General features: G+C 39.9%; 2 protein-coding genes and 2 non-coding genes across 9 annotated transcripts in view; 3 read left to right on the plus strand and 1 right to left on the minus strand.

Annotated features, from left to right (window-relative positions):
• The window catches only part of Nol8 (nucleolar protein 8), a 30,493-nt gene extending 10,164 nt beyond the window's left edge, over window positions 1-20,329 (plus strand). For 4 of the 5 annotated variants that reach the window (XM_076573303.1, XM_076573302.1, XM_076573304.1 and 1 more), the window contains exons 8-17: window positions 922-1,035; window positions 1,680-1,802; window positions 2,044-2,134; window positions 8,622-8,757; window positions 10,519-10,596; window positions 14,282-14,568; window positions 16,804-16,933; window positions 17,976-18,043; window positions 18,419-18,498; window positions 19,831-20,329. In XM_076573303.1, coding sequence (XP_076429418.1) covers window positions 922-1,035; window positions 1,680-1,802; window positions 2,044-2,134; window positions 8,622-8,757; window positions 10,519-10,596; window positions 14,282-14,568; window positions 16,804-16,933; window positions 17,976-18,043; window positions 18,419-18,498; window positions 19,831-19,881 — 1,158 coding nt within the window. In that variant the 3' untranslated portion in view covers window positions 19,882-20,329. The remainder of the gene's footprint in view (window positions 1-921; window positions 1,036-1,679; window positions 1,803-2,043; window positions 2,135-8,621; window positions 8,758-10,518; window positions 10,597-14,281; window positions 14,569-16,803; window positions 16,934-17,975; window positions 18,044-18,418; window positions 18,499-19,830) is intronic. The other variant, XM_015985891.3, reaches the window with a different exon arrangement.
• LOC121829904 (small Cajal body-specific RNA 4) lies at window positions 383-503 on the minus strand. The gene has a single exon (XR_006072957.1).
• A 3,743-nt stretch (window positions 20,330-24,072) lies between the features above and the next one.
• Iars1 (isoleucyl-tRNA synthetase 1) overlaps window positions 24,073-26,511 on the plus strand; it is a 49,919-nt gene continuing 47,480 nt past the window's right edge. The window contains exon 1 of one of the 2 annotated variants that reach the window (XM_006992269.4): window positions 24,073-24,201. In XM_006992269.4, coding sequence (XP_006992331.2) covers window positions 24,074-24,201 — 128 coding nt within the window. In that variant the 5' untranslated portion in view covers window position 24,073. Of the gene's footprint in view, window positions 24,384-26,511 lie in introns of both variants that reach the window. The other variant, XM_015985888.3, reaches the window with a different exon arrangement.
• On the plus strand, window positions 25,967-26,099 carry LOC121829914 (small nucleolar RNA SNORA84). Its single transcript, XR_006072966.1, has one exon. It is a non-coding gene; the product is annotated as a small nucleolar RNA SNORA84 (small nucleolar RNA).

Genomic DNA, 26,511 nt, shown 5'->3' on the forward strand with positions numbered 1-26,511 from the left:
ACTGATTAGTAGGGTGGGTTATTCAGAGCTGTGAAAAATTGAAGAATTTTAATCAAGGTATTGAAGATTAGTTGTATACATTTTGTCTGTGTGTGGTGTGTGTGTGTGTGTGTGTGTGTTTGTGTGTGTGTGTGTGTGTGTGTGTGTGTGTGTGTGTCTTTTTGGTTTCTTTCTTTTTTTTTTTTTTTTTTTTTTTTTTTTGAGACAGTTCTCTGTGTAACCCTGGCTGTCCTGGAACTCACGTAGATCTGCCTGCCTCTGCCTCCCGAGTACTGGGATTAAAGGCGTGCGCCACTATGCCTGGCTAGTTGTGTACATTTTGGAATAGGAGTTGGCATTTTACAATACACAGAGCATCCAGCAGAAATTTTTGTTTTTTTTTTAATGTTGGGTAGTACAGTCCACCCTGTGGGTTTCTCCAATAAGAAACCCACCCCTTTGTCTAGGAGGGATGTATCAGCAAAGTCTTGCTTCATCAGACTCACCCTTCTTGGTTCTTCAACAGAAATAGCTTTTTAACACACAACAAAAACGGTGACCTGCCAGCAGTGTCTGAGATATTTAGTCTGTACCTTTACAGATAAAATTTTTCAGCCTCTGTTTTAGAGATCCTTCAGGCCATGGCATAAACAATAAACATAATGGAGTCAGATCTGGAAGCAAGGAGAACCTTTTAGAGGTCAAGTGCCACAGCCACAGCAATGGTAGTTCTTAAAGATACTGAGGTCAAATTAATAGAGTTCAGTGGTTACTGAGTATAGAGAGAAAGGAGGCCTGAGTTTCTGTCTTGGAAAAATAGCAGATGATAATGGTATTCCTGGAATAAGGCAAAGAAGGATAAATGATGGGAGAAGATGATCGATGTGGATATGAGTATACAGTTGGCTGTCTTGAAATGTGATGCTGCTTGTGTTTCACTAGGATGGTCATCCAGAGAACAAAAAAACACACATTGTCTTTGCTTCTGATAATGAAAGTGAAACGGAAGAGACATCCACTCCTGAGCAAAACTGTCCAGGGAAAGAGCTGGTGAAGGTAAGCCTTCCAAATATTAATCTACTTTGCAGATTCCCTGCCCTGTTTTTCTTTTTGTGGTGGGAATGTTGGGTATCCTAGGCTGCCATTAAGCTTTGAAAAGTTCTGCATCAGTCTGATACTACAATGTATACCAACACACCAGCTGTCAAGTCTGTTGTCTAACAAGAGCTCCACACAGCTACTACTTCTTCATAAAATCGTAGGGACTGCAGTGAGATCCAGAGTTGCCCAAGCCACCATACCCTGAAATGTCAGGGGTCTTGGAGATTTTTCTCACCCGTGAAACTGTTTGCTACCTTATGCAAAGTCTCATCAGTATTCATGCTAGTCTGTAGGGAGTGTTTTTGCATGTGGTAATTATTCCTCAAACCCAAGTGGCAACAGGGAGTGTGTGAATTAATGATCTAGTAGTCCAGTTAACTATTTCTGAGTCAGTACCACATACTTGTTTCTGTAGATGCATCTGGGTTGTTGGTTTTTTGTTTTGTTTTGTTTTTTCGAGACAGAGTTTCTTTGTGTAGCCTTGACTGTCCTGGAACTCTCTCTGTAGACCAGGTTGGTCTCAACTCACAGAGATCCCACATTATGAGGAAAATGCTGATTATTTCAGTTAATAAACATTTCTTTTATCTGTATAACAGGAATCTTTGGGTAAAGCATCTGGGAAGTTATTTGACAGCAGTGATGATGAAGAATCAGATTCCAAGGAGGACAGCACCAGGTTCAACATTAAGCCTCAGTTTGAGGGCAGAGCTGGCCAGAAGGTTAGTGAAGACTGAAAATGGAACCAGTTGCAGCATGTCTATGTTTTGAAGGTAGTCCTTAACTCTCCTTAAGGAAAGGGTGCAGTTCCAGTGTGGGGTAATTTTTGTGGGAGTGAATCCTCTCACCTCTTACTGGTTGATAGTGCGGCTGTGTAGATGGCAAGAGAATTTCAGAGTGTGAGGAGGTACACTAGAGACTCTTTCAAAATGCACTTATCATGACAGTGTTTTTCCCACGTAGCTCATGGATTTGCAGTCTCATTTTGGAAGTGATGAACGATTCCGAATGGACTCTAGATTTTTAGAGAGTGACAGTGAAGAGGAACAGAAAGGTAACTATTTGACTGTCAAAGCTAGGGATGTAAGAAGTCACCTGGTATTTCTCCTTCACTTAACACTGGAAGAAACTGTACTCTAAAATGAATTGAATTGAGTTTGTGGTCAGATGTATACTTAATAATTCTTAAGTTCTCTTATATATTTTTTAATATAACAATTTTACTAAATTAGAGACCACAGAAGATGACTTAGATTTAATAGGAAGAGTCTTGGTCTTCCACTGGTGTACATGCCGGGTGCTTGTTTTGAGGTTGTTTGGGTGCAGGTTCATTTGTCTTTTGTTCTTTGACATGTGTGATCCTCCTCCCTCAGACTCCTGCTTAGATTACAGCAGTAAAACACCACTCCCAGCTAGATGCTTATGTTTTTTTGTCTGTCTGTCTGTCTACTTACCTTCCTTCCTCTCTCTTTCTTTCTGTGTGTATGAGAGAGAGAGAGAGAGGGAGAGAGAGAGAGAGAGAGAGAGAGAGAGAGAGAGAGAGAGAGAGATCACATTGCACATGTGGATTTCAGAGGGATAACTTAATGGAGTTTGTTCTGTCCTTCTACCATGTGTGTTTTGAGGCCCATACTCAAGTTATTAGGCTTGGAGGCAAGGACCTTCACCCTCTGAACCATCTTGCCACCCCAGTGCTTTTTTTTTTTTTTTTTAAGTCCATTCACTTGCATTCATTCTTATTTGGGTGTCCATAAGAATAATGATGTCATTAGAAGCATCCTAATTCTACTTCCTATGAGATTTTTCACAGTAGTGAGTCCAGAATTAATCTACAAGATGTAATCCCTCACTTGGCCAACTTGAACCTTCCTTGTTACTTAGTCTTTCTGCGTCTCTGGATTGTAGCCTTGTTATCATGGAGGTAACAGCTACTATCTACTTATAAGTGAGTATATACTGTATTTGTCTTTCTGGTTCTGTGTTACCTCATTCAGGATGATATTTTTCTAATTCCATCCATTTGCCTGTGAATTTCATGATGTCAGTTTTTTTATTTTTTTTTGACAGTTGAGTGATATTCCATTTTGTAAATGTACCACCACATTTTCTTTTTTAGTCTTCAGTTGAAGGACATCCAGTTTTCAGTTTCTGGCTATTATGAATAAAGCTGAAATGAACATGGTTGAGCAAGTGTCCTTATGGAGCATGGAGCATCCTTTGGGTATATGCCTAAGAGTGGTATATCTGGATCTTAAGGTAGATTGATTCCCAACTTTCTGAGGAAGTGCTATATTAAGTTCCAGAGTGGCTGTACAAGTTTGCGCTCCCACCAGCAATGGAGGAGTGTTCCCCTTGCTCCACATCCTCACCAGCATGAACTGCCACTTGTGTTTTTGATCTTAGCCATGCTGACAGGTGTAAAATAGAATCTCAAATTAGTTTTGATTTGCATTTCCCTGATGGCTAAGAATGTTAGACATTTCTTTAGGTGTTTCTCAACCATTTAAGAGTCTTCTGTTGAGAATTCTCTGTTTAGATCTGTACCCCATTTTTTAATTGGCTTATTTGGTTTGTTGATGTCTAGTTCCTTGTGTTCTTTACATATTTTGGATATTAACCCTCTATCAGTTGTGGAGTTGGTAAAAATCTTTTCCCATTCTGTAGACTGCCATTTTGTCCTATTGATGGTGTCCTTTGCCTTACAGAAGCTTTTTAGTTTCATGAGGTCCCATTTATTTATTTATTTATTTATTTTGGTTTTTCGAGACAGGGTTTCTCTGTGTAGCTTTGTGCCTTTTCCTGGAACTCACTTGGTAGCCCAGGCTGGCCTCGAACTCACAGAGATCCGCCTGGCTCTGCCTCCCGAGTGCTGGGATTAAAGGCGTGCGCCACCACCGCCCGGCATATGAGGTCCCATTTATTAATCTTGGTGTCTGAGCTATTGGTGTTCTGTTCAGGAAGTTGTCTCCTGAGCAAATGCATTCAAGGCTATTTTCCACTTTCTCTTCTATCAAGTTTAGTGTATCTGGTTTTATGTTGAGGTCTTTGATTCACTTGGACTGGAGTTTTATCCAGGGTGATAAATGTGGATCTATTTGCATTCTTCCTACATGCAGACATCCAGTTAGACCAGCACCATTTGTTGAAGATGCTTTCTTTTTTCCATTGTGTATTTCTGGCTTCTTTAGCAAAACTCAGGTGTCCATAAGTGTGTGGATTTATGCCTGGGTCTTCAATTCATTTCCATTGATCAATGTGTTTGTTTTTATCGATACCATGTGGTTTTTATTGCTATAGGTCTGTAGTACTGCTTAAAATCAGGAATGGTGATACCTCCAGAAGTTTACTATTGTTCAGGATTGTTTTGGCTATCCTGGGTTTTTTGTTTTTCCATATGAAGTTGAGTGTTGTCCTCTCAAGGTCTGTAAAGAATTGTGTTGGAATTTTGATATAAAGTGCATTGAATCTGTAGATTGCTTTTGGTAGAATGGCTATTTTTTACTATGTCAATCCTGCCAATCTATGAGCATGGAGGCATCTTTCCCTCTTCTATTATCTTCTGCACATCTTTGAAGTTTTCATCATACAAGTCTTTCACTTGCTTGGTTAGAGACTCTAAGATATTTTATATTATTTATGGCTACTGTGAAGGGTGTTATTTTTCTGATTTCTTTCTCAGTCCATTTGTCATTTGTATATTAGAGGGCTACTGATTTTTTTGAGTTAATCTGGTATCCAGCCACTTTGCTGAAAGTGTTTATCAGCTGTAAGATCTCTAGTAGAATTTTTGGGGTCACTTATGTATACTATCATATCATCTGCAAATAATAATACATTGACTTCTTCCTTTCTAATTTGCATCATCTTGATCTCCTTCATTTGTTTTATAGCTCTAGCTAGAACTTCAAGTAGTATATTGAATAGATAGAGAGAGGACAGCCTTGCCTTGTTCCTGATTTTAGTGGAATTGCTTTGAGTTTCTTTCCACTTAATTTGATGTTGGTTATCTGCTTGCTATAAGTTGCCTTCATTATGTTTAGGTATGTCTCTTGTATCCCTAATCTCTCTAAGACTTTTATCATGAATGAGTGTTGAATTTTGCCAAAGACTTTGTCAGCATCTAATTAGATGATGGTATTGTGGGTTTTTTTCTTTCGGTTCATTGGCTGATTTTTGTATGTTGAACCATCCCTGCATCTTTGGGATGGAGCCTACTTGATCATGGTGGATAATCTTTTTTATGTGTTCTTTGATTTAGTTTGCAAGTATTTTATTGAGTGTTTTTTGCATCTATGTTTATGTGGGAAATTGGTTTGTAATTTTTTCTTTGTTGAGTCTTTATGTTGTTTGGGTACCAGGGTAACTGTGGCCTCATAAAATGAATTATGCAATGTTCCTTCTGTTTCTGTTTTGTGGAATAATTTGAGGAGTATTGGTATTAGCTCTTCTTTAAAAGTCTGGTAGAATTCTGTGCTAAAATTGTCTGGCCCTGGAGAGACTTTTAATGACTTAGAAGTTATAGGTCTATTTAAATCGTTTATCTGAACTTTAACTTTGTTAAGTGATATCTATCAAGAAAATTATCCATTTCTTTTGGATTTTCCATTTTGTGGAGTACAGGTTTGTGAAATGTGACCTAATGATCCTTTGGATTTCCTTGGTGTTTGTTGTTATGTCCCCTTTTTTGTATCTGATTTTGGATATTCTCTATCTTTTAGTTAGTTTGGATATGTGGTTTGTCTATCTTGTTGATTTTCTCAAAGAACCAAAGAACTAATTTTTGGTGTCATTGATTCTTTGTCTTGTTTTCGTTGTTTCTGATTTATTGATTTCAGCCCTCAGTTTGATTATTTCCTGCCTTCTACTCCTCTTGAGTGTCTCTGCTTCTTTTTGTTCTAGAGCTTTCAGGTATGCTATTAAGATGCTGGTATGATATCTCTCCAATTTTTTTATGTAGGCACTTAGTTCTATGAACTTTCCTCTTAGCATTGCTTTCATTATGTCCCATAAATTTGGGTATGTTGTGCATTCATTTCCATTGTAATCTAAAAAGTCTTTAGTTTCTTTATTTCTCTCTTGACCCAGTTTTCATTCAGTAGAGAGTCTATTGCTTCTATTATTGTTGAAATGTAGCTTTAATCCATGGTGGTCTGATAGGATGCAGGGGATTATTTCAATTTTCTTGTATCTGTTGAGACTTGCTTTGTGACCAAGTATGTGGTCAATTTTGGAGATTGTTCCATGAGGTGCTGAGAAGGAAGTGTATTTGTCTGTGTTTGGGTGAAATTTTCTGTAAATATCTGTTAGGTCCATTTGGTTTATAGCATCTCTTAGCTCCAGTATTTCTGTTTAGTTTTTGGCTGTATGACCTGTTCACTGGTGAGAGTGGGATATTGAAGTCTCCCACTATGAGTGTGTAGGATCAATGTGTGATTTAAGCTTTAGTAATGTTTCTTGTACAAATGTGGATGCCCTTTCACTTGGGGCATAGATGTTCACAATTGAAGCTTTATCTTGATGGATTTTCCTTTGATTCGTATGAAGGGTCCTTCCTTCCCCATCTCTTTTAATTAATTTTTGGTTTCTATTCTATTTTGTTAGATAGTAGAATGGCTACACCGGGTTGCTTCTTGCGTACATTTGCTTGGGAAATCTTTTTCCAACCCTTTACTTTGAGGTGATGTCTATTTTTGATGTCGAGGTATTTTTCTTATATACAGCAGCAGGATGGATCCTGTTTTGCATCCATTTTGTTAGTGTGTGTGTCTTTTTATTGGGGAATTGAGTCCACTGATATTGAGAGATACCAATGACCAAAGATTGTTAATTCCTGTTATTTTGTTGTTGTTGTTGTTGTTGTTGTTGTTGTTGGTGGTGGTGGTGGTGGTGTGTGTGTGTGTGTATACACGTGTGTACGAGTACATGCGCGCCTGTGCCTGTGAACATGTGTGCTTCCCTTCTTTTGGTTTTGCTAGTATGAGATTATTTCCTGTGTTTTCATGAATTTCTTTTTCCTTCTATTACCATCTATAGGTCTGAGTTTGTAGATAGATATTGTTTTAATTTGATTTTATTACGGAATATCTTGTGTTTTCCATATATGGTGTTAAAAGTTTTGCTGGGCGTAGTGGTCTGGACTGGCATCTGTGGTCTCTTAGAGTCTGTAGGACATCTGGCCAGGCACTTCTGGCTTTTAAGAATCTTCATTGAGAAGTTAGGTGTATTCTGATAGGTCTGCCTTATATGTTACTTGTTCTTTTTCCCTTGCAGCTTTTAATATTCTTTCTTTGTTCTTTATGTTTAGTATTTTGATTATTATGTGACAAGGTCCAATATTATTTGGTGTTCTATATGCTTCTTGTACCTTTAAAGGCATGTCTTTCTTTAGGTTAGGAAATTTTTCTTCTGTGATTTTGTTGAAAATATTTTCTTGGCCTTTGAGCTGGGATTCTTCCCCTCCTTCTATTCCTATTATTGTTAAGTTTGGTCTTTTCATAGTGTTCCAGATTTCCTGGATGTTTGTGTCATTAATTGTTTAGAGTCGACATTTTCTTGGACTACTGTTTATATTTCTTTTATTGTATCTTCTATGCCTGAGATTCTCTCTTCTTTTATTTTCTTTATTAAGAAATTTTCTACTCACTCTACATACCCCACAGATCCCACCTCCTCCCTCCTCCCACCCCCTAGCCCTCTCTCCCAAGCCACCCCACATCCCAAATCAAAGTCTCTCATGGGAAGTCAGCAGAACCCAGCACACTGAGCCTAGGCAGGTCCAAGCCCCTCCCCACTGCACCAAGGCTGTGCAAGGTGTCACAGAGATTCTCTTCTATCTCTTATATTCTGTTGGTGAAGCTTGTCTCTGTAATTCCTATTCCCTTACCTAGATTTTTCATTTCCAGAATTCCCTCAATTTGTGTTATATTCATTGCTGCTTTTCCCATTCTCGGGTCTTAAACAGTTTTCTTCATTTTCCTCAACTGTTTGGTTTTTCTTGGCTTTCTTTAAGGGATTTATTCATTTCCTCCATTTTTTTTGTTTTTGTTTTGTTTTTTGTTTTTTTGAAACAGGGTTTCTCTTTGGAGCTTATCCCGGAACTTGATCTGTAGACCAGGCTGGCCTTGAACTCACAAAGATCAGCGTGCCTCTGCCTCCCAAGCGCTGGGATTAAAGGTATGCACCACCACCACCCGGCTTCCTCCAGTTTTGTTTTGTGTGTGTGTGTGTGTGTGTGTGTGTGTGTGTGTGTGTGTGTGTGTGTGTGTGTGTTTTGTGTTATGCTTTTAATCTTTAAAATTTTAGTCCTGCCACCAAAGACATTAAATCTAGATTTTTATTTCCTCAGTTGTAAATAGAAGTGGGATAGTTTGTTTGCTAGCCATGTAATTTCTAAGTTTTTGTGGCAAGTCTTGGAGAGAGAGAGATTAACAAATCTGATGCTAACCATGACTTGGTGTACTTTGCATGTATTTGCATATGTGATGATTGGGATTTCTGTAGCAATGGGTGTCAAGAAATTACTGCTTATTCTCTTTCCTCAGAGTTAAATGAAAATCAAACTAATGAAGATGAGCTAGCTGCAGAAAAAAAGAAAACACTGAATGTTGTGCAAAGTGTTTTGAACATCAATTTGAGCAACCCTACAAGCAAAGGATCAGTAGCTGCTAAGAAATTTAAGTATGTCTTACGTTCTGTCCCTTTCATGATATTTTCCTTTGTCATAAATGCCTCGTGAACTTAATTTAAGACTCATTTTTTGTTTTTCCTTGTGATGCTAATGGTCTAATCTAGGGTCTTGCATTTGCCAGTCAGTTGCTTTTCCGCTGATTTATACCCTCAGCCCATCTGAGTCCTTTATAAATAACTGGGGAAAGCAGTTGACAACATATGTCAGACTTTCAAAAAATTCCTTTCCTTTGAATCAGTGATTTACTTTAAGAAATTAAGTTTAAGGCCTGGCGTGGTCTTTAATTCAGGCAGGCTGCTCTCCGAGTTTGAGGCCAGCCTGGTCTACAGAGCAAGTTCCAGGACAGCCAGGGCTAAACAGAGAAACTCTGTCTTGAAAAGAAACTAATTTTAAATAGCTTCTATGTAACATGCATGTTGTCATAGCAGCATTGCTTCTACTGGTTAACTAATTGAAAGTGACCTTACATATTAACTATGAAATATTTAAGCTGTATAAATATAACTATTAAGGAAATTTTCAAATATATACTTTAAAGAGATTAGTGTAATGGAACTCCTACATATCATGGATCCAGCCTTAATTGGTTGTCACCATGTGACTAGTTTTCTTTTCTATGCCTCATTTAAACTTGTCTTACATACTGAAATACTTTGTGCAAGTTATAGATTGTGTATCATTTTATCTATATATTTCTATCTGTTAAAACATTTTTTTCTTATATTTGGTTATTGAAACAAGACCTCCCTGTGCCACCCAGGCTCGTTTCAAGTATGTGACAGTAGTCTTGCCTTCACTGCATGAGTGCTGGGATTACAAGTCTGTACCCACAACATCTAGCTTGAAGATAACTTTTTTAAACATATAGTGTGTGTGTGTGTGTGTGTGTGTGTGTGTGTGTGTGTGTGTGTGTGTGTGCGTGTGTGTAGGTAGATCAGAGGGTAGCTTTGTGTCCCTTTTCCCTTCCACCATGTGGATCCTGAGGCTCAAATTTTGAGTCTGAATCATAGTAGTAAGTGCCTTGACCCTGTGAGGTATAAATATTTTTTGGTGTTTGGTTTTGTTGTTGTTTTGAGACAGAGTCTCTATATATTCCTGGCTAGCCTGGAATTCACAGAGATCTACCTGCTTCTACCGGAGTGCTGGGATTAAAGGAGAGTGCCACCACTCCTGGGTGTAATTTTTAAGGTTAAAAAAGATCCAGGAAAACTCAAGTTTAAAATGTTTATAACAAGATCATAATTCCTCTTTGATAAACATTATTTAGCTTCATTTTGCCTCCAAAATACCCTGTCAACTGTTTAAGGAAAAAGGGATTATTTCAACTCACTTTGATATTGCAGTCCATCATAGTGGAAAAGTCTGAGCAGCAGAGGTTTGAAGGAGCTGGTTGACTCACACCCATAATCAAGTAGAGAGCAATGAATGCATATATGCTTGAAGTCAGCTGACTTTTCTCCACTCATATAGTTCAATATCCCCTGCCTGGGGAGTGGTGCTGTCCACATGAGTGAATCTTCCCACCCCATTGATGTAATCAAAATAATCCTCCACTACCATGCCCACCTCTCAACCTAGTTTAGACAGTCCTCATTGAGACTGTCTTTGAAGGTGAATTAGTCTACACTGTATCAAGCTAACAATTGAAACTAACCCTCACAGCCCCTAAATTAGAGTCTTTGTGGTGACAAATTGTGAATTGCCATTAATGTTTCATTTTATCTCTTCCAACCTTTATTCTTTTTACATAGGGACATCGTACATTATGACCCAACAAAGCATGACCATGCCATTTATGAAAGAAAACAAGAAGATAAAGAAAAAGAAAGGTAAATCTGGATCTGTTTTCCCTTCAAATTCTGATGAAGCTGCTGAGTTAATAACTTTAAAAAGATGCATAAAAGCCCTCTGCTTGAACAATTAAAGTCCCTTAGATCCATTTAGGGTTAGGTTATCAAAGAATTTCATTTTATTTTTAAACTGAAGTCTAGATTTCTATAAAGGGGATAATTGTGACTAAATTAGGCTCTGCAGGTCAGATAGGTTCTTTTATAAATACTTTCTTGCCATGCCTGGTGGTGCACACCCTTAATCCCAGCACTTGGGAAGCATAGGCAGGCAGATCTCTGTGGGTTTGAGACCAGCCTGGTCTATAGTGTGAGTTCAGGACAACCAGGTCTACAGAAGAAAAGCCCTGTCTTGAAAAACACAATTCAAAACAAAACAAAACAAAAAGCTTTCTCTTTACTTTGATAGTAAAAAAGCATGTGGACATTGAAATTTGTGTCATATGTAATTTTATATGTGTATGGGTGTCCTGCCTGCATGTTTATCTATGCACCATGTGAATGCCTGGTGCCTGTGAGGCCAGAAGAGGGTGTCAGATCCCTGGAACTGAAGTTACATTCAGACTGGAGTTACAGACAGTTATAAGCTGTCACGTGGGCAGTGGGAATTGGACCCAGTGCTCTTAACTGATGAGCCAGCTACCATATATAATTTTGCATAATGTGAAATATTTTTTCATCAAGTATTCCAAACTATAAAAGCCATTCTTGGGGGCTCCAAGCACACATGTGGTACACATACATACAATGCAGGAAAAATACTCATACGTAAAAATAAATAAATCTCTAAAAAAGAAAAGGAAGGGTTCTTACCATACAATTAAGGGATAAATAAGCAATGGTCTAGATTTGACTGTTAGACTACAGAAGTTTGCTAACTCATGCTTTTGATAATGTTTTCACAGATTTGATGTTTGTTAGGAACCATTTTTTAAATTTCATGTCATTTGCCTCTGAAGATTAAGAATCTTCAAACCCACCATAACTACACTGAGAAACCCTGTCTCCAAAAACCAAAAAACAAAAACAAAAACAAAGAATCTTCAAACCCATGACTGGTTCCTGTAAAACAAACAAACAAACAAAAAACCCTCTTCCTTTTATTTTTATTCTTTCCTCTTAACACTTTACTGTAAGTAACAAGAAGAAACCAGAAAATAACTTCAGTGGACATCTCTTTAGCTAGATTTCCATACCTTTTAGGTATATGCTCTATTTTCTAGATTACTACACATATCATTGTTTCTAGAATTCCTCCTCTAAATCCCAATATAATTTCCCTAACTTTACCAACCCTTACAACTTCTCAAAGGCCATGTAGTTTCAATTAACAGCTTATTCAAGATCCTTCTGGCTTTTGCCATAACCCCATTTCAAAAATCACATGATACAACATTCCCTATGTTCTCTTTAATACAAGAGATAACTAGATTGAGTCTGTGCTCTAGGAATTTACAATGGAAATTCACTTCCAACTCTTAAAAGTATCAAGGACCAATTTAAGTTACCATATGGTAGTTCAGTGACAGTGGCCTAGAGCTGTCTATATGACACTATTATTTGTAGAGTTCAGTTTTCATAGGAGGTTTAACTGTATGAAATCTAGTTGGCTGACTTATGAAGTATGAACAGTTTGCCTGAGATGGTCTATGCCATAATTAAATAGCCCTCTTGAGGCTCAGGCATGTGGAAGAGGAGTCAGAAGACTGTTAAGAGCCAGAGGTGATAGATGACTCCGAAGTAGCAGTATCTTCTAGATACAATAGGACTGATATACATGTGAACTCATAGGAGACTGTGGCAACACTTACAAGGCCTGCATAGGTTCAAGCCAGATGGTGTCCCAGCACTGAAAGGGACAAGTCACATGAACTCCCACCCCTAACTAAGTAGCTATCTGCAGTTGATATCTGCTCACAAAAGAAAAATCAATTTTCTCCAGTGCAGTCTCACTGGGTATTTTAACCACACTTCAGGGTAGGCCCAATGTCCAGGAGTAAGTAGTTGACCAACATAAAACAAACTCAATAGTATTTTTTTAGATTTTGGTTTTTTGATTTCCATTTTTGTGGGTTTTTTTTTGTTGTTGTTGTTATGTGTGTTTCTTCTTTTTTGTTTGTTTTTGTTTTGTTTAATGAGAGAAAAAGAACATAAAGTTGGGTGGGTAAGAAGGTGGAGAGGAGCCAGGCGGTGGTGGTGCACGCCTTTAATCCCAGCACTCGGGAGGCAGAGACAGGTGGATCTCTGTGAGTTCGAGACCAGCCTGGGCTACCAAGTGAGTTCCAGGAAAGGCGCAAAGCTACACAAGAGAAACCCTGTCTCGAAAAACCAAAAAAAAAAAAAGAAGGTGGAGAGGAATTGGGGAAGGAATAATATCAAAATATATTTATGAAAAACTATTTTCAATAAAATTTAAAAAAATAGTTAAATAGAGCAATTCTGTTCACTTCCATTTTAAATAGTACATTAAGAACCTTTGGTTTTTCTTTCTTTCCTTTTTTTTTTTTTTTTTTTTTTTTGGTGCAGGGGATTCTCTGTGAAACAGCTTAGCTGTCCTGGAACTCACTTTGTAGACCAGGCTGACCTCAAACTCACAGAGATTCTTCTGCCTCTGCCTACTGTGTGCTGAGATTAAAGGTGTACACCACCACCATCCAGATTGCTTTTTCTCATACGTACTATATGGAATAGATTCTTAATTTGGTAAACATTTTAATCTATTAGCTAAAACCCAAATATTGTAAACATGCTGTGTTTAAGATCAAATCAAAATTCATTTCTAAATACAGAAATTATGACAATCTAAAAAAAATCTGCAAGTGAAGAGGCCTAACTTAACATTAGTGTAGGCATGACAGGCTGCAGACTAACAATACTGGGACCAGGCCTTGCTATTACAATAACCAGGAAAAGCCACAAACTGTACCCTGCAGGAGGCCAATCAAAATTGAGACCAACAAGAACTGGATGCTCCAAGACAAAAGATAGCTTACATCATATGTATATAAGTTGCCAATTTCCTTGTAGCAACACCAGCACCAATCCCTGTTTGACAAGACTTCTGTTACCTCACTCCTGCCCAATCAGGAGCTCAACCCCCATCCAAATCCGGAATTCCCCTACTCACTATCCTTTACTCCTTAAGAACCCTGCCATAACTGAGCTCAGTGCTCTCCCTGATCCAACCACTGTGTCAGAACAGACAGAGAGCCCAAGCATGAGCTTGCAATAAAGGCTCTTTGCTTTTGCATATGAACTCAGACTCCTGGTGATCTCTGGGGAGGTGGGGGCATGATGTGGGCATAACACAAGGGATAATAATAAATGCAGTACATTTGTAATTCACTTCTAAAAGAATTTTAATTGAATCCTTTTCTAAATTGCAGAATTATAAAACTTAAAATAATTTTAGAAGTCATCTAGCTTACCATGTTCATTTTTCAGATGAGAAAACATTCATGAAAGTTAATGATAGTTCAATTCCTGCATTGTCGTTTAAAGAATGAGAATACTCATGTTCAGGATTTGCATCTGTTAGAGATAATTTGTGTTTAAAAAAAATCCTTTCTGTTAAAGAATCAAGGATAAAGTTAGAATTATTTAAAGAGTTTACCTTTCTTGATGTTTAGAAAATTTCCAGAGCTTGTCTTTGTTGTATGCATGTCAGTATATGTCATTTCAGTAAAGCCAAACGGAAGAGGAAAAGGGAAGAAGCTGAGAAACTGCCTGAGGTGTCCCAAGACATGTATTATAACATCACTACAGATTTGAAAGAAATATTCCAAAGCTTGAAGAACACAGATGAAAAGGAAGAGGACATGCCCTGGAATGAGGATGGTGGTAGAGAAGAAACTGGGGAAATCAGTAATTCTGCAACCCTGACAAATGGCACAGAGCAGACCTGCGGGTTCACCTTCTCATTTTTTGATTCAGACACTAAAGATGTTAAGGAAGGTATGTTTTTTCTTTCCCTCTCTTTTATTTCGGGTAGATTGAACTTAATTGGTTGAATTTACAGTAAGTATAATCAATTTCATGTTGTCACAGTAAAGGATACTTTCTTCAGTCTTCATAAACAGTATGAGATTCAGTGTAGCCTGATTACATAAATGTGATGTTCCTACAGGTATGAAAAAGCTATTTTTGCATTGAAGGGAGCAGGCTTCAAGCTAGCTGCTATCTGAGTGGAGGCTAGACATTAATGTCCCGTGATCCTTTTTCTGTTACAAGAAAACAGTCATGAGCAAGTAAACTACTACATCATTTAAATGGCTGTTTCTTAATGCGTCTGGAGATGTCATGGCTTATCCTACAATTTTGCATCCTATTTAAGGAGATTTACCCTTAAAGACCAAAAAGTTCCATGGATTTAAAATAAACAAACAAGAAAATGGAAAACCTCCACTTTTTCCTTTTTTTTTCAAATTTTAAAAAGTAAGTGTGTGTGTGTGTGTGTGTGTGTGTGTGTGTGTGTGTGTGTGTGTGTGTGTGTGTGTATTTGTGTGCCCTTGTAGACTAGAAGAGGGGATAGGATCCCTTGGAACTGGAGTTAAAGCTTAGGGTATTTTGCCTCAGCCTTTTGAGTGATAAATGTGTGCCACACCTAGCTAAGACATTTTTTCTGAAGACTGTTCCTTACCCAGTATTCAAGTATGTACAGCTTTGTGGGAGTCTCCTATAAAAGGCAGGAGGAGTCTGTCCAGACCAGGTCTGCACAACTGACTTCAGTGATGGTGCTCCCGAGAACAGTACTTAAAGCAGAAGTACATGGGGCTGAGAGGGGCTCAGCAGGTAAGAGCCTGTTCTGTTCTTGCAGAGGACCCTCATTGGGGGGCTCACAACCTCCTGTAACTCCAGCTCGAGAATCCAATTCCTCTGGCTTCTGGGGGCACTTATACTCACTGGCACATATACATAATTAAAAATGTTTTCAAGTATGGTGTGTTTAACAGATACTTGTCAAATGTCAGCACTGTGCTACCCCTAAAATAGCTATAGAGACAGTGTAGCTTTTCCTAAACGCAAATGAGACACAATGTACCCTATGTTCTACTTTATTTTTTTCTGTGTGGTTAGAGTAACAGTTGAATAGAATATGAACTATGAATAATACTGTAATTTTGAGAGCCAAGTGTGAGAAATAAATTGGCCCTATAATTAGTCTTAGATACAATCTTTTTTTAATTTTTTATTATTTATTTTGGTTTTTCGAGACAGGGTTTCTATGTGTAGCTTTGGAGCCTGTCCTAGAACTCACTCTGTAGCCCATGCTGGCCTCAAACTCACAGAGATCCGCCTGCTTCTGCCTCCCTCCCGAGTGCTGGGATTAAAGGCGTGCACCACCACCACCACCACCACCACCACCACCACCACCACCACCACCACCACCACCACCACCACCCGGCTTTTTTTTTTTTTTGTAGTTTTTTGAGACAGGGTTTCTCTGTATAGCTTTGAAACCTACCTTGGAACTCACTTTGTAGACCAAGCTGGCTTCAAACTTATAGAGATCCACGTGCCTCTGCCTCCTGAGTGCTGGGATTAAAGGCATGTGCCACCACACCCGACTCAATCTATTTTTTAAAGTAGTTGGAAACTTGGAGACTTGTGAGAAATTATGCAGATCTCCCAGCAGTTCTAGAAAGCAATTTGAGAGTTGAAAACACAAGAGATTCTTTCTAGAGTCTCTCTACATAGCCCTGGTTACTCTGGAACTCATTATGTAGACCATGTTGTCCTCATGCACAGAGATCTACCTACTTGTGCCTCTTGAGTGCTGGAATTAAAGGCGTGCTCCACCACGCCCAGCCCTGTAGGCTTCCTTTAACAGCATCTAGGCTGTGCTTGTTCTTTGAAAATGATGTTGCTCATCTGTACACCTTTAGCTTTTAGCTCTTTTTGTAATGTTATATTCCTTTTCTGATCACTGAACAATGGCTTTTAGTATTTTAAAATTGAAAAAGACAATGCTACTTATTTTAGGGACTAGAACTGTAGCATATTTTACCTCGCACGAACAAGACCCTGGATTTGAGCCCCCAAACTGGAGGAGAAAATAATGATAATATCTATTTTAACATATTAGTCATGTTTGCATAGGACAGGAAATCAGATTACTGTGTTTAGAACTATATAACTACATGGTTGCTCAGTCATAATTGTATTGCCTTCATTGTCATAACAATATAGACACCTATAAAATTGAACCAGTAAAACATGGGAAGACAGTCTGTCATGAAGATCCCCGCTTCCAAGATAGTAGTTCAGAAGAAGAAGAAGATGTTACTAAGGAAACAGATCACAGAAGGCCCAGCCCTGGGTAAGCAGTTTGTGTGTAAGTATGTGCCATGGTTCATAAAGTCAGTCAAACATGCTTCAGCAACATTATGTAAGCATCTAGAACAAATTTTATTAGGTTCTGTAAGGAGTTCTCTAACTTTTTTCTAACAAAGAGAGTGATTTTTAGATGACAATTTGTGACAGATATGGCATGTGCGGCATGTGCAGGGCAGTGAAGTTGATTGTAACATTCATGACTTGGAAGTCAGATACTTCAGCTGACTAGGGTACCAGTTGGGGAACACTGGCAGACTTGGTAACAATGGGAATGAGTATTGTCATCCAGAATGCAAAAGACAGAATTTATACTTAATGCCTCATTGTCACAACTTTAGATGGAAGACTGCTGAGTGGAGATGGGGTGGGGTCATTTTAATACAGAGTAACATGAGCAAATGCAGAGCAACTTTTTTCTGGTTTTTTGACGAAAGCTTTCTCTGTGTAGTTGTCCTTGTACTTACTTTGTAGACCAGACTGGCCTCAAACTCACAGAGATCTGCCTGCCTCTGCCTCCCAGTTGCTGGAAATGAAGGTGTATGCCACCACCACCCAGCTGCAGAACAACTTTTTTAAAGGGATATTTTATAATTTCACTGTAATTATTTCTCTCTCTCTCTTTTTTTTTTTTTTTTTTTTTTTGCGACAGGATTTCTCTGTGTAGTTTTGGTACTTGTCCTGTAGACCAGGCTGGCCTCAAACTCACAGAGATCCACCTGGCTCTGCCTCCTGAGTGCTGGGATTAAAGGCGTGCACCACCACTGCCCGGCTATTTCTCCTTTTTTTTTATTTATCTTTCTTTCATTTTGCTACTTGGGTTTCTTATTTTTGTTTTAGGTGGGGCTTATATCACCTAAACTGCCCTTGAACTCATTATATAGCCAAGGCTGCCTGAAATTCCTTATCCTTCTGTCTCTGTACTTTCCAAATGCTGGGATTGTAGGCATATACTATCATGCCAGTGGTAATAATTTCTTCTTATATATTGAAAGTAATTTTTGCCTTTTTCTCTCATTTGTTTTCAGAGAAGCATTTCCTGAGAAAGAGACCACTAGATTTTTCTTTTTCTCTGAGAATGATGACAGACTTCGTGGTAGGTCCGTTCTTCCGTTCAGTGGTGTGAACGGGTCGCAGCACAACTCTGACTCCTTGTGTACGACACAGTAGCTACGTGTGGAAATTCTGACCCATGGCTCTGTAGTGTGGTTTATTCCCATCCATTATAAAGCTCTTAGGGGGCAATAGTGCTTCTCTTACCGTGTTGATTACTATCAAAGAGAGCTTATTTTTTATAAGGACTTGCTTAGATATTAACATACAAAAGCCCCAAGTTTTCACTACTATAAAAGTCCACATGAAATCTCTGAGGCTGATAATGTACTAGAATTGATGATGTCATCAGATTGTCCATTTTACTAGTCAAATGGACTAGTAAATTGGCTGCCTCATGCGTCTGTTTTTCCCATAGGTTCTAACTTATTCTGGAGTGGTGTGGGAAGTAGTATTAGCAGAAATTCCTGGGAAGCCCGAACAAGTAGTCTCCTTTTGGTGAGTAATTGTTTCTCCATACTGATTTCCTGTGTTAGCATTACTTTTCCCCTAGTATAAGAACAATAGGAGGGGCTGGAGAGATGGCTCAGAGGTTAAGAGCACTGACTGCTCTTCCAGAGGTCCTGAGTTCAATTCCCAGCAACCACATGGTGGCTCACAACCATCTGTAATGAGATCTGGTGCCCTCTTCTGGCCTGCAGGGATATGTGCAGGCGGAACACTGTATACATAATAAATAAATAAATCTTTTTAAAAAAAAAAAGATTGTTTAATTCAACTATGACAGGTTTTGTGCAGTCTGTAAAATTAGGTACCATAGGGCAGATTTTTTATTTTGAATGAGTGAGTTTATTAAGTATATAGAAAGCCAAAGTAAAAGAATAAATAGATAGGTAGGTAGATAGATAAGTAGATAGATAGATAGATAGATAGATAGATAGATAGATAGATAGATAGATAGATAGATAGATAGATAGGCAGGTAGGTAGATATTACTAAATTACGTACTCAAAACATTCCAGCAGAAACTGAGTAGGGAAGCCCCTTCAAGGTAGTCAGTCAGCTGGAGTTCCCAGTTGAGTTTTCTGTCCATGCCTGAGCTTCCCATGGCTAAACTTCCAGCCTCTCTTTCCCACTACAGGCATTTGTATATCCTAGAGTAATCATAGTGACATCTATGGAAATGGTGTTCTCAAGGGCACAGTGTTACTCCTGGGCTGCCCTCCTGTTCTTTCCTCCCTGTCAGAGTTGGTAGGCCAACCCATCCCCAGACAAGGATTCTTGGAGACCACTTGATAAAAACATACTTAGGTGCGCAATGAGTAGGGCAGGAGATCCTGGGTTCCAGAGCCAGCTTCTCAGTGAGCTCACACAGTGCATGACAGTTTACCTATGTGGTGTACATTACACAGGTGTGGGTCAAGAGACTGAAGACTGGCCAGGTGGCAATGGCACACCTTTAATCCCAGCACTAGGGAGGCAAAAGTCTCTGTGAGTTCAGGGCCAGCCTGGTCTACAGACCGAGCTCCAAAACTACACAGAGAAACCCTGTCTTGGAGAGAGAGACAGAGACACTGAAGACTGGCTCAAGTGACTGATCTAAGTCTAGCCAGTCTCCTAGGTTACAGGAAATCAGGAGATTTTTTTCAAAGCCTAAGTTACAGTTCCCTAAACTTATAAAACAAAAAATTGAATAGACCTTGTGCATTCCAGTGAATACTTCCAGAATGGGTTTCTGTAACTTTAACTTAAAGTTTACTTTGCTGAATGTGAGAAATTCGTGTTTATTAATCACAGCTTTTTATTTTATGATTTATGTTATGATTCTAGGATTGTCGGAAGAAACATAAAGAAGCTAAAAGGAAGATGAAAGCAAATTAACCAATATCAGCTTTGGTTTTGGTATTGAATGTGCAAATGGCTCACCAAATCTCCAAAAGAAATTAACCTAGAAAATTGTTTACTGACAAAGAAGAAATTTCAGAGTAGAAAATATTCAAAGACTGGATGATGACTTATCATTCTGATTACTATTTGTTTCTATGGAATTCTTCCGTATTTCTTCCTTGGTGACTATGTCCCAAAATGAACTGAGTTGTGGTGATACAGCTGTAGTCTCAGCACTCTGGAGGGGAAGCGGGAGGATCATTTGAGCCCTGGAGTTTCAGGCCACACTCTGCACACAGCAACACCCGACCTGGAACAGTGCTCACTCTTGTTCTTCATCCTGAATAACTGGCCATCTCTTACACAAAGCACTGTTTAAGAAATGGTTTGATGTACTTGTGCTTAAATATTTCTGATTATACTAAATATTCTTTACCTCCAATTTGTCTCGTAAAACTCAATTACAAGTCAACTTTGAGTTCTGTACTTATGGTCTGATGATAAATTGAAACTTTTAAATAAATAGTTCAGTATATTTGTTTTTATTTCTGATTATTCTAAATACTGTTTACTTTCTTTTTGTCTTTTAAAAACCACAATAAGCTGGGCAGTGGTGGCGCACGCCTTTTAATCCCAGCACTTGGGAGGCAGAGGCAGGTGGATCTCTGTGAATTCTAGGCCAGCCTGGGCTACCAAGTGAGTTCCAGGAAAGGTGCAGAGTTACACAGAGAAACCCTGTCTCGAAAAAGCAAAAAAAAAAAAAAAAAAGGGGGGGTGGGGGGGCTGGAGAGATGGCTCAGCAGTTAAGAGCACTGACTGCTCTTCTAGAGGACACAGGTTCAATTCCCAGCACCCACATGGCAGCTCACTCCATGTGGGTCTGTAACTCCAAGATCTGACACCTTCACATAGACGTACATGCAGGCAAAAGCACCAATTCAAATAAAATTAAAAATAAATTATTTAAAAAAAAAACCACAATAAATTACAAGTTAACTTTGCACTCAGTTTTGTGAGAACCAAGGAAGAAAGACAGTACATTGTGTTCTTGACCTTAGCCTTCTCATCTAATTAGTAAACAGCATGAAGATGGGCCAGTCAGTCCAAAAGTCCAATAAGACCCAGGGTTATGAAAATACTAATTATCTAAAAGACCGTTTACTAGGAGTCAGATCTCATGTCTACATAAGAGGGCAGGTTTCATATTTCACTAAATCTAGCTAAGATCAAACATAAAAAGGCATCCTATTAAAATGAACTCTGGCCAGGCAGTGGTGGTGCACATTTTTAATTCCAGCACTTGGGAGGCAGAGGCAGGTGGATCTCTGAGTTTGAGGTCAACCTGGTCTACAAAGTGAGTTCCAGGACAGCCAGAGCTGCACTGGGAAACCCTGTCTTAAAAAAAAAAAAAAAAAAAAAAAAAAGCTCTATACAAAAGGGTGTTTAATCCAAAGAGCCCCCCCCTTTTTTTTTTCAGTAGTTCAGGCTAGCCTTGAACATGTTGTGTACAGCAAAGCTGGCCTTGAACTTTTTTTTTTAAGATTTTTTTCTTTATTATGTATACAGTGTTCTGCCTGCATGTATCCCTGCACACCACAAGAGGGCACCAGATCTCATTATAGATGGTTTGTGAGCCACCATGTGGGTGCTGGGAATTGAACTCAGGACCTCTGGAAGAGCAGTCAGTGCTCTTCACCTCTGAGCCATCTCACCAGCCCCCAAAGAGCTTTATTGAACTATGATGTGTATCTCAAGTTAGTATTTATTGATACACATTTTGCTTGAGTACAAAATCTATTGAGATCTATTCCTGGGTTGTTAATCATTGTCTCCACTGCCTATATCTGTGTCACACAGATGCTCAGTTCCTATGGTTTGGGTTTTTTGTTATTACTAAAATAGCATACAGGGACTGGAGAGATGACTGCAATTAAGAGTGCTTGCCAGGGCTGGGGATTTAGCTCAGTGGTAGAGCGCCTGCCTAGCAAGCACAAGGCCATGGGTTCGGTCCTCAGCTCCGGGGGGAAAAAAAAAAAGAGTGCTTGCCAATCTTCCAGAGGGCCCAAGTTCACTTCACAGAACCCATGTCAAATAGCTTACAATCTCTGGAAACTCCAGCTCAAGGGACCCTATGTATGTCTGTCATATTGGCCTCTGTAGGCAACTGCACTCACATGCACATGCCCCCACCACACACAAACACAAAATCATTTAGATAAGTAAAATAGGGTACAAATAAGTAGCTTGGAGAGCTGTTCTAGATTTCTCTTTTTCTAGGATTTCAGGCTTAAAGATTAAAAGCTACTTTGCAAGTTACTAAAGGTATTCATTCCACATTCTCTTGATGTAAACCATACTTCATAGCTAATGATCCTAGTAAAAGCCACAGTTTTGCTCACAGATAATAAATTTGGTTAGGATTGGGATGCATTAGCTGGAGATAGGGGTTCTGCTTAGATGCCTGGCCCACTCAATGTCTGTTCAAGGGCTTTGTTAAAGTGTAGCAACTAGAGTCCAAGGGCACGTGTTCCCAGAGACAGGAAGCATGCCACCAGTCTCCTAAGGTCTGAGCCAAAAGTAAGCTCGGCCACTGGTTCTAGATTCTATAGGTTAAAACTGGGAGGGACCAAAGAGCTGTGTCCATATGTAAATGTCACATACTCACATTGCAAAGGAAACTGACAAGTGGCCTTTTTCAGTCCCAATTTTCTGTCAGGAGATAAAAATGATCTGTTTCCTACAAGAGTCATCTCTATAATTTGCCAAAAAAAAAAAAAATTACTCTTGGATCTAAGTAGTAGTATATTTTGGGCATAGTTAACATCTTCCAGAATTTTTTTTTTTCTCCCCGAGGCAAGGTTTTTCTGTGTAGCCCTGGCTGTCCTGGAACTGGAGATTCCTCTACCTCTGCCTCCTGAAAGCTGGAATTAAAGGCATGCACCACCACCACCCAGCTATGGAATTTTTTAAACTACCTTTTGTCTAGACAAAGTGTTTTCTTACTTCCCGACATCCAATCCAGTTTTTTAACCCACCTGGTCAGTCTATACCACGCATAGGTTTGTGCAGAAGCCCTTGGTTCTATTTCTGCCCTCTGAACAGAGAACAGACATGAAGTGAACCAGCTGGCAGCTTAGAGTGCAAACTTAAAAGCATTGCAGAGTTTATTCCTGGTTAATAAAGATACTCTTATTCAAGTAAAAAAGCAAAGAGGACAGGGAAACACTGCATCTAATCTTGACACAGTAGGGTTGAAAACACAGTAAATGTTGCATAAACACTCAATAGTTATCAAAATGTTCTTAAACTTGTTAAGCTTTCTATCTCTTTTAGGCCAAACCCATTTTTTTTTTTCTTTCCTGTCACTAATCGATAAAATGGGCACTTGGTCACCAACTCTGTCAACTTTTCAAGGTCAAAACTTTCCTTTATAGATTGCTGCCAAGCTCCGGGTGCTCTCTTGTTCCTGACCAGATCTGAAGGATACTCAGTAGATGTATAATAATAAGCCTTTTTTTTTTTTTATAATTAAAAGAATCATTCTAAATAGAGTTCAGTATAAAGTGTTCAGATTGTTGTCAGGCCCTTTCTTCCCTTCTTTTTCCATTTACCACACGAAAGGAGTTTCCAGGTTAACCTGCCCTGTTCCCAAAAATAACTGTGAGACGTTTTCAGTAGTGACATAAGTTTCAGGTGTCACAGCTGGGAATCTCAGTTGGTAGAGTGTGTGACTATAGTGCATAAAGGCCTGGGTTCATCCCGCAGCACCATATAAAAACAGGCGTGGTGGGGTACTTCTGTAATTCCACCACAGTGAGCTGGAGACAGGAGGAATTGAAGTACAAGGTCATCCTTGGCTTCTTAGGAGTTCAGGGGCCAGCAGGCGATTCGCGAGACCCTATGTCCAAACTAATTATAAATGGTGTGAAATGTCCAGATCTTAAATATACTGCATCAATATTTAAGAATACTGACATAGGTACTCAAGATGAGGAGAATGGGTGTCTATCATCCATAGGCCAAGACTTGGAAGCCGAACTACCTGTGCTCCGACAGTGGAGCAGTCACTGCGCCACTCTCTTACGCCTGTGGTGAACACCTTTCTCCTTCCTCGGCAGTGACGCTCCCGACCTGCACTGCAGTTGTGCATGGACCAATCGCCACACGTGTTGTTTGTGGGTGTAGGATGGCACACGCTGATTGGACGGCGCGGAGCCGGGCTGAGCCTCGCGCTGTCAGTGTTGCATCACCTCCGGGCGCAGTTCCGGAGCGTGGTCGCCTCCTGCAACCTGGGCTCGCCCGGGGGTTCCCCAGGTAAGTCCTACCCTCCCCGCTTCCGGCCCCTCACTGCACCCAGTCCGACCTGCAGAGCAAGGCCTGCACGTTTTGTAACCTCCACACAACACAAGGCAGTGAAAAAGAAGCACGCTGCTTCCCGCCGTGAGTGAGCTGCGTGCACAGAGCTATTTCCAGAGGGCGGGTCTGGAGGGGATCCCGTAAGTAGCATTGCAGAACTCAGACCTGCGCACAAATTCTGGCCTGCCTCATTAGGTGGAGATCCTTAGAAGTCCCCCAGTCTCTTAGTGAGACCGTGGTGGCTTTTGAACTGGGTGGTTTGAGAATGCAGGGTGTTATAGTATCTGGGAGAAGATAGGAAGGTGGCTGAGGTCACTGCCAAGTTTAGGTATTAAAAAGGACTAACCTATGAACCATTCTGGAGGCCAGGCTTCTCCCAATTGTCCCGGGTTTGCGGGACAATTTATCCCTGGGTACCAAGGTGGGTTGTGCGTGGTGTGCTTGTCCTGGGCACACAGAGTCTGGTAATGCAGTTGAAGTTCACTCCTGGCAGCCGCACAGAACATACCGACTATTCAGTGGGGTTTGGAGGTGAGAGAGATGCCTTATCAGTATCTCCCGTAGGATTGGACTGAAGATGGGCAGAAGACACTACCCAGTGTACGATGAGATTTGTAAGAGCCCATCATCATGTTGGGTCAGAAGATAAGGGCGTCGTCGTTGTCACTGTAGCTTAGAGTATGTGTGATGAGTATGTGAGAGTGGCATTTGGTTTCCAGCCTAATGGATTTATGCTTCTCCTTCTTAGTGAGTTAAGGAAATAAGCAAAAATCGTTGAACAAAACCATATGCTACGTGTAATACAAACTGGTATATCCAGACTTTCTCGTTTGTTTCTCAGTGTATAGGTAGATTGTATAGAGTCGGTCTCCTCTAACCACTAGTTCTGCATCTGGGGTTTCAACCAACCTGTGGTCATACTGTGCAGTTAGGTTTATGGTGGTGACATGTACTGTACATGTACAAACTAATTTTTCTGGGTCGTTATTTCCTAAACAATATAGCAGAGCAACTGTTTATCTGGCACTTAAATGTATTAGATATGATAAATAAAATATATAGGTAGATGCACGTGTTATATGTTAATGCTGCATTTTATATGAGAGAATTGAGCATCCTTGGTATGGAAGGTGTGTGCCAACATAAGCAGCAGAATCCATAGTATTTCAGTATACTGTCACAAGATAAGTTGAGGTCTCGGCGGAAGTAGTGTAGAAGTAGCTGGACATACAGGTGGGGATGTGGTTCGGTTGGTAGAGTGCTTGCCTTGCATGCACGAAGCTCTAGGTTCAAGCCTCAGCCCTTCATAAAAGCACAGTTGTGAGCTGGAAGTGGTGGTACACACCTTTAATTCCAAAACCTAGGAAGCAGAAGCAGGCTGAACTCTGAGTTCAGGGTCAGCCATTGTGAAACTCTGTCACCAAAACAAATAAACAAGAAAACAAACAAAAACCCAAAACACTTGTAATACCAACATTCAGGGGGTAAAGGCAAGAGGAGCAGAGGGTCAGAGTTATTATGCCCAGCTACCCCAAACTCTATGAGACAGCCTCAGAAGGGAAATGAAATCTCAGAAGAGGAAGCTAAGGCTGAAATGTCCTGAAGGAGTTGCAGGGTAAGGAGGAAGAAAGGCCTGGATTGTGTTTGGAAGGAAGAAGGTGGGTCCTCTTGGTGCATAACCTGGCAGTGACACTTGCCCTCCCCACCGCATCCCCCCCCCACTGCCCTGTGGTTGCTGGAGGCTGTTGTGTGTGTACAGCTCTCCAGTGGATACAATGGGCTAGAAAAACCCTGTGATTTATGCATGGGAGCTGTTTCTTCTCAGCAGCTGCCATAGCCCGGTCATTGGAACACTGCTCGTCCTTAAACAGTGAGTGCGGTTGGACCCAGCCTTTGTATTTTCGAGAACAATACTGTGATTCTCAACCTTTTGAGAACAGCAGAGACAACATATTAAGTTCAGGAAAAACTACCCTCTCACTTCCCAGAAAGCTTAGATCTCATGTTCTCAATAGGACACTGTGTGAATGATAAGGGTTCCAAGTGTTTTGTGCAGGAGCTTCTCCCAGGGGTCTGTTTAAAATGCACATTCTGACCCCTTATGAGTCAGCATTTCTGATAGCTCCCAGAGACAAGAGTCATCACAACAGTAGATTAGAATTGACAAAATGGATGTGTTGGTATGTAAAGATTGCTTACCAATCTCTTACTGAACCAAGAGGACCCTTGGTAAATAAGTATAGAAACTTCTTTCCATCTTTGAAAGGC

The sequence above is a fragment of the Peromyscus maniculatus genome, chromosome 5, assembly GCF_049852395.1.
Source record: "Peromyscus maniculatus bairdii isolate BWxNUB_F1_BW_parent chromosome 5, HU_Pman_BW_mat_3.1, whole genome shotgun sequence".
Lineage (NCBI taxonomy): Eukaryota > Metazoa > Chordata > Mammalia > Rodentia > Cricetidae > Peromyscus > Peromyscus maniculatus.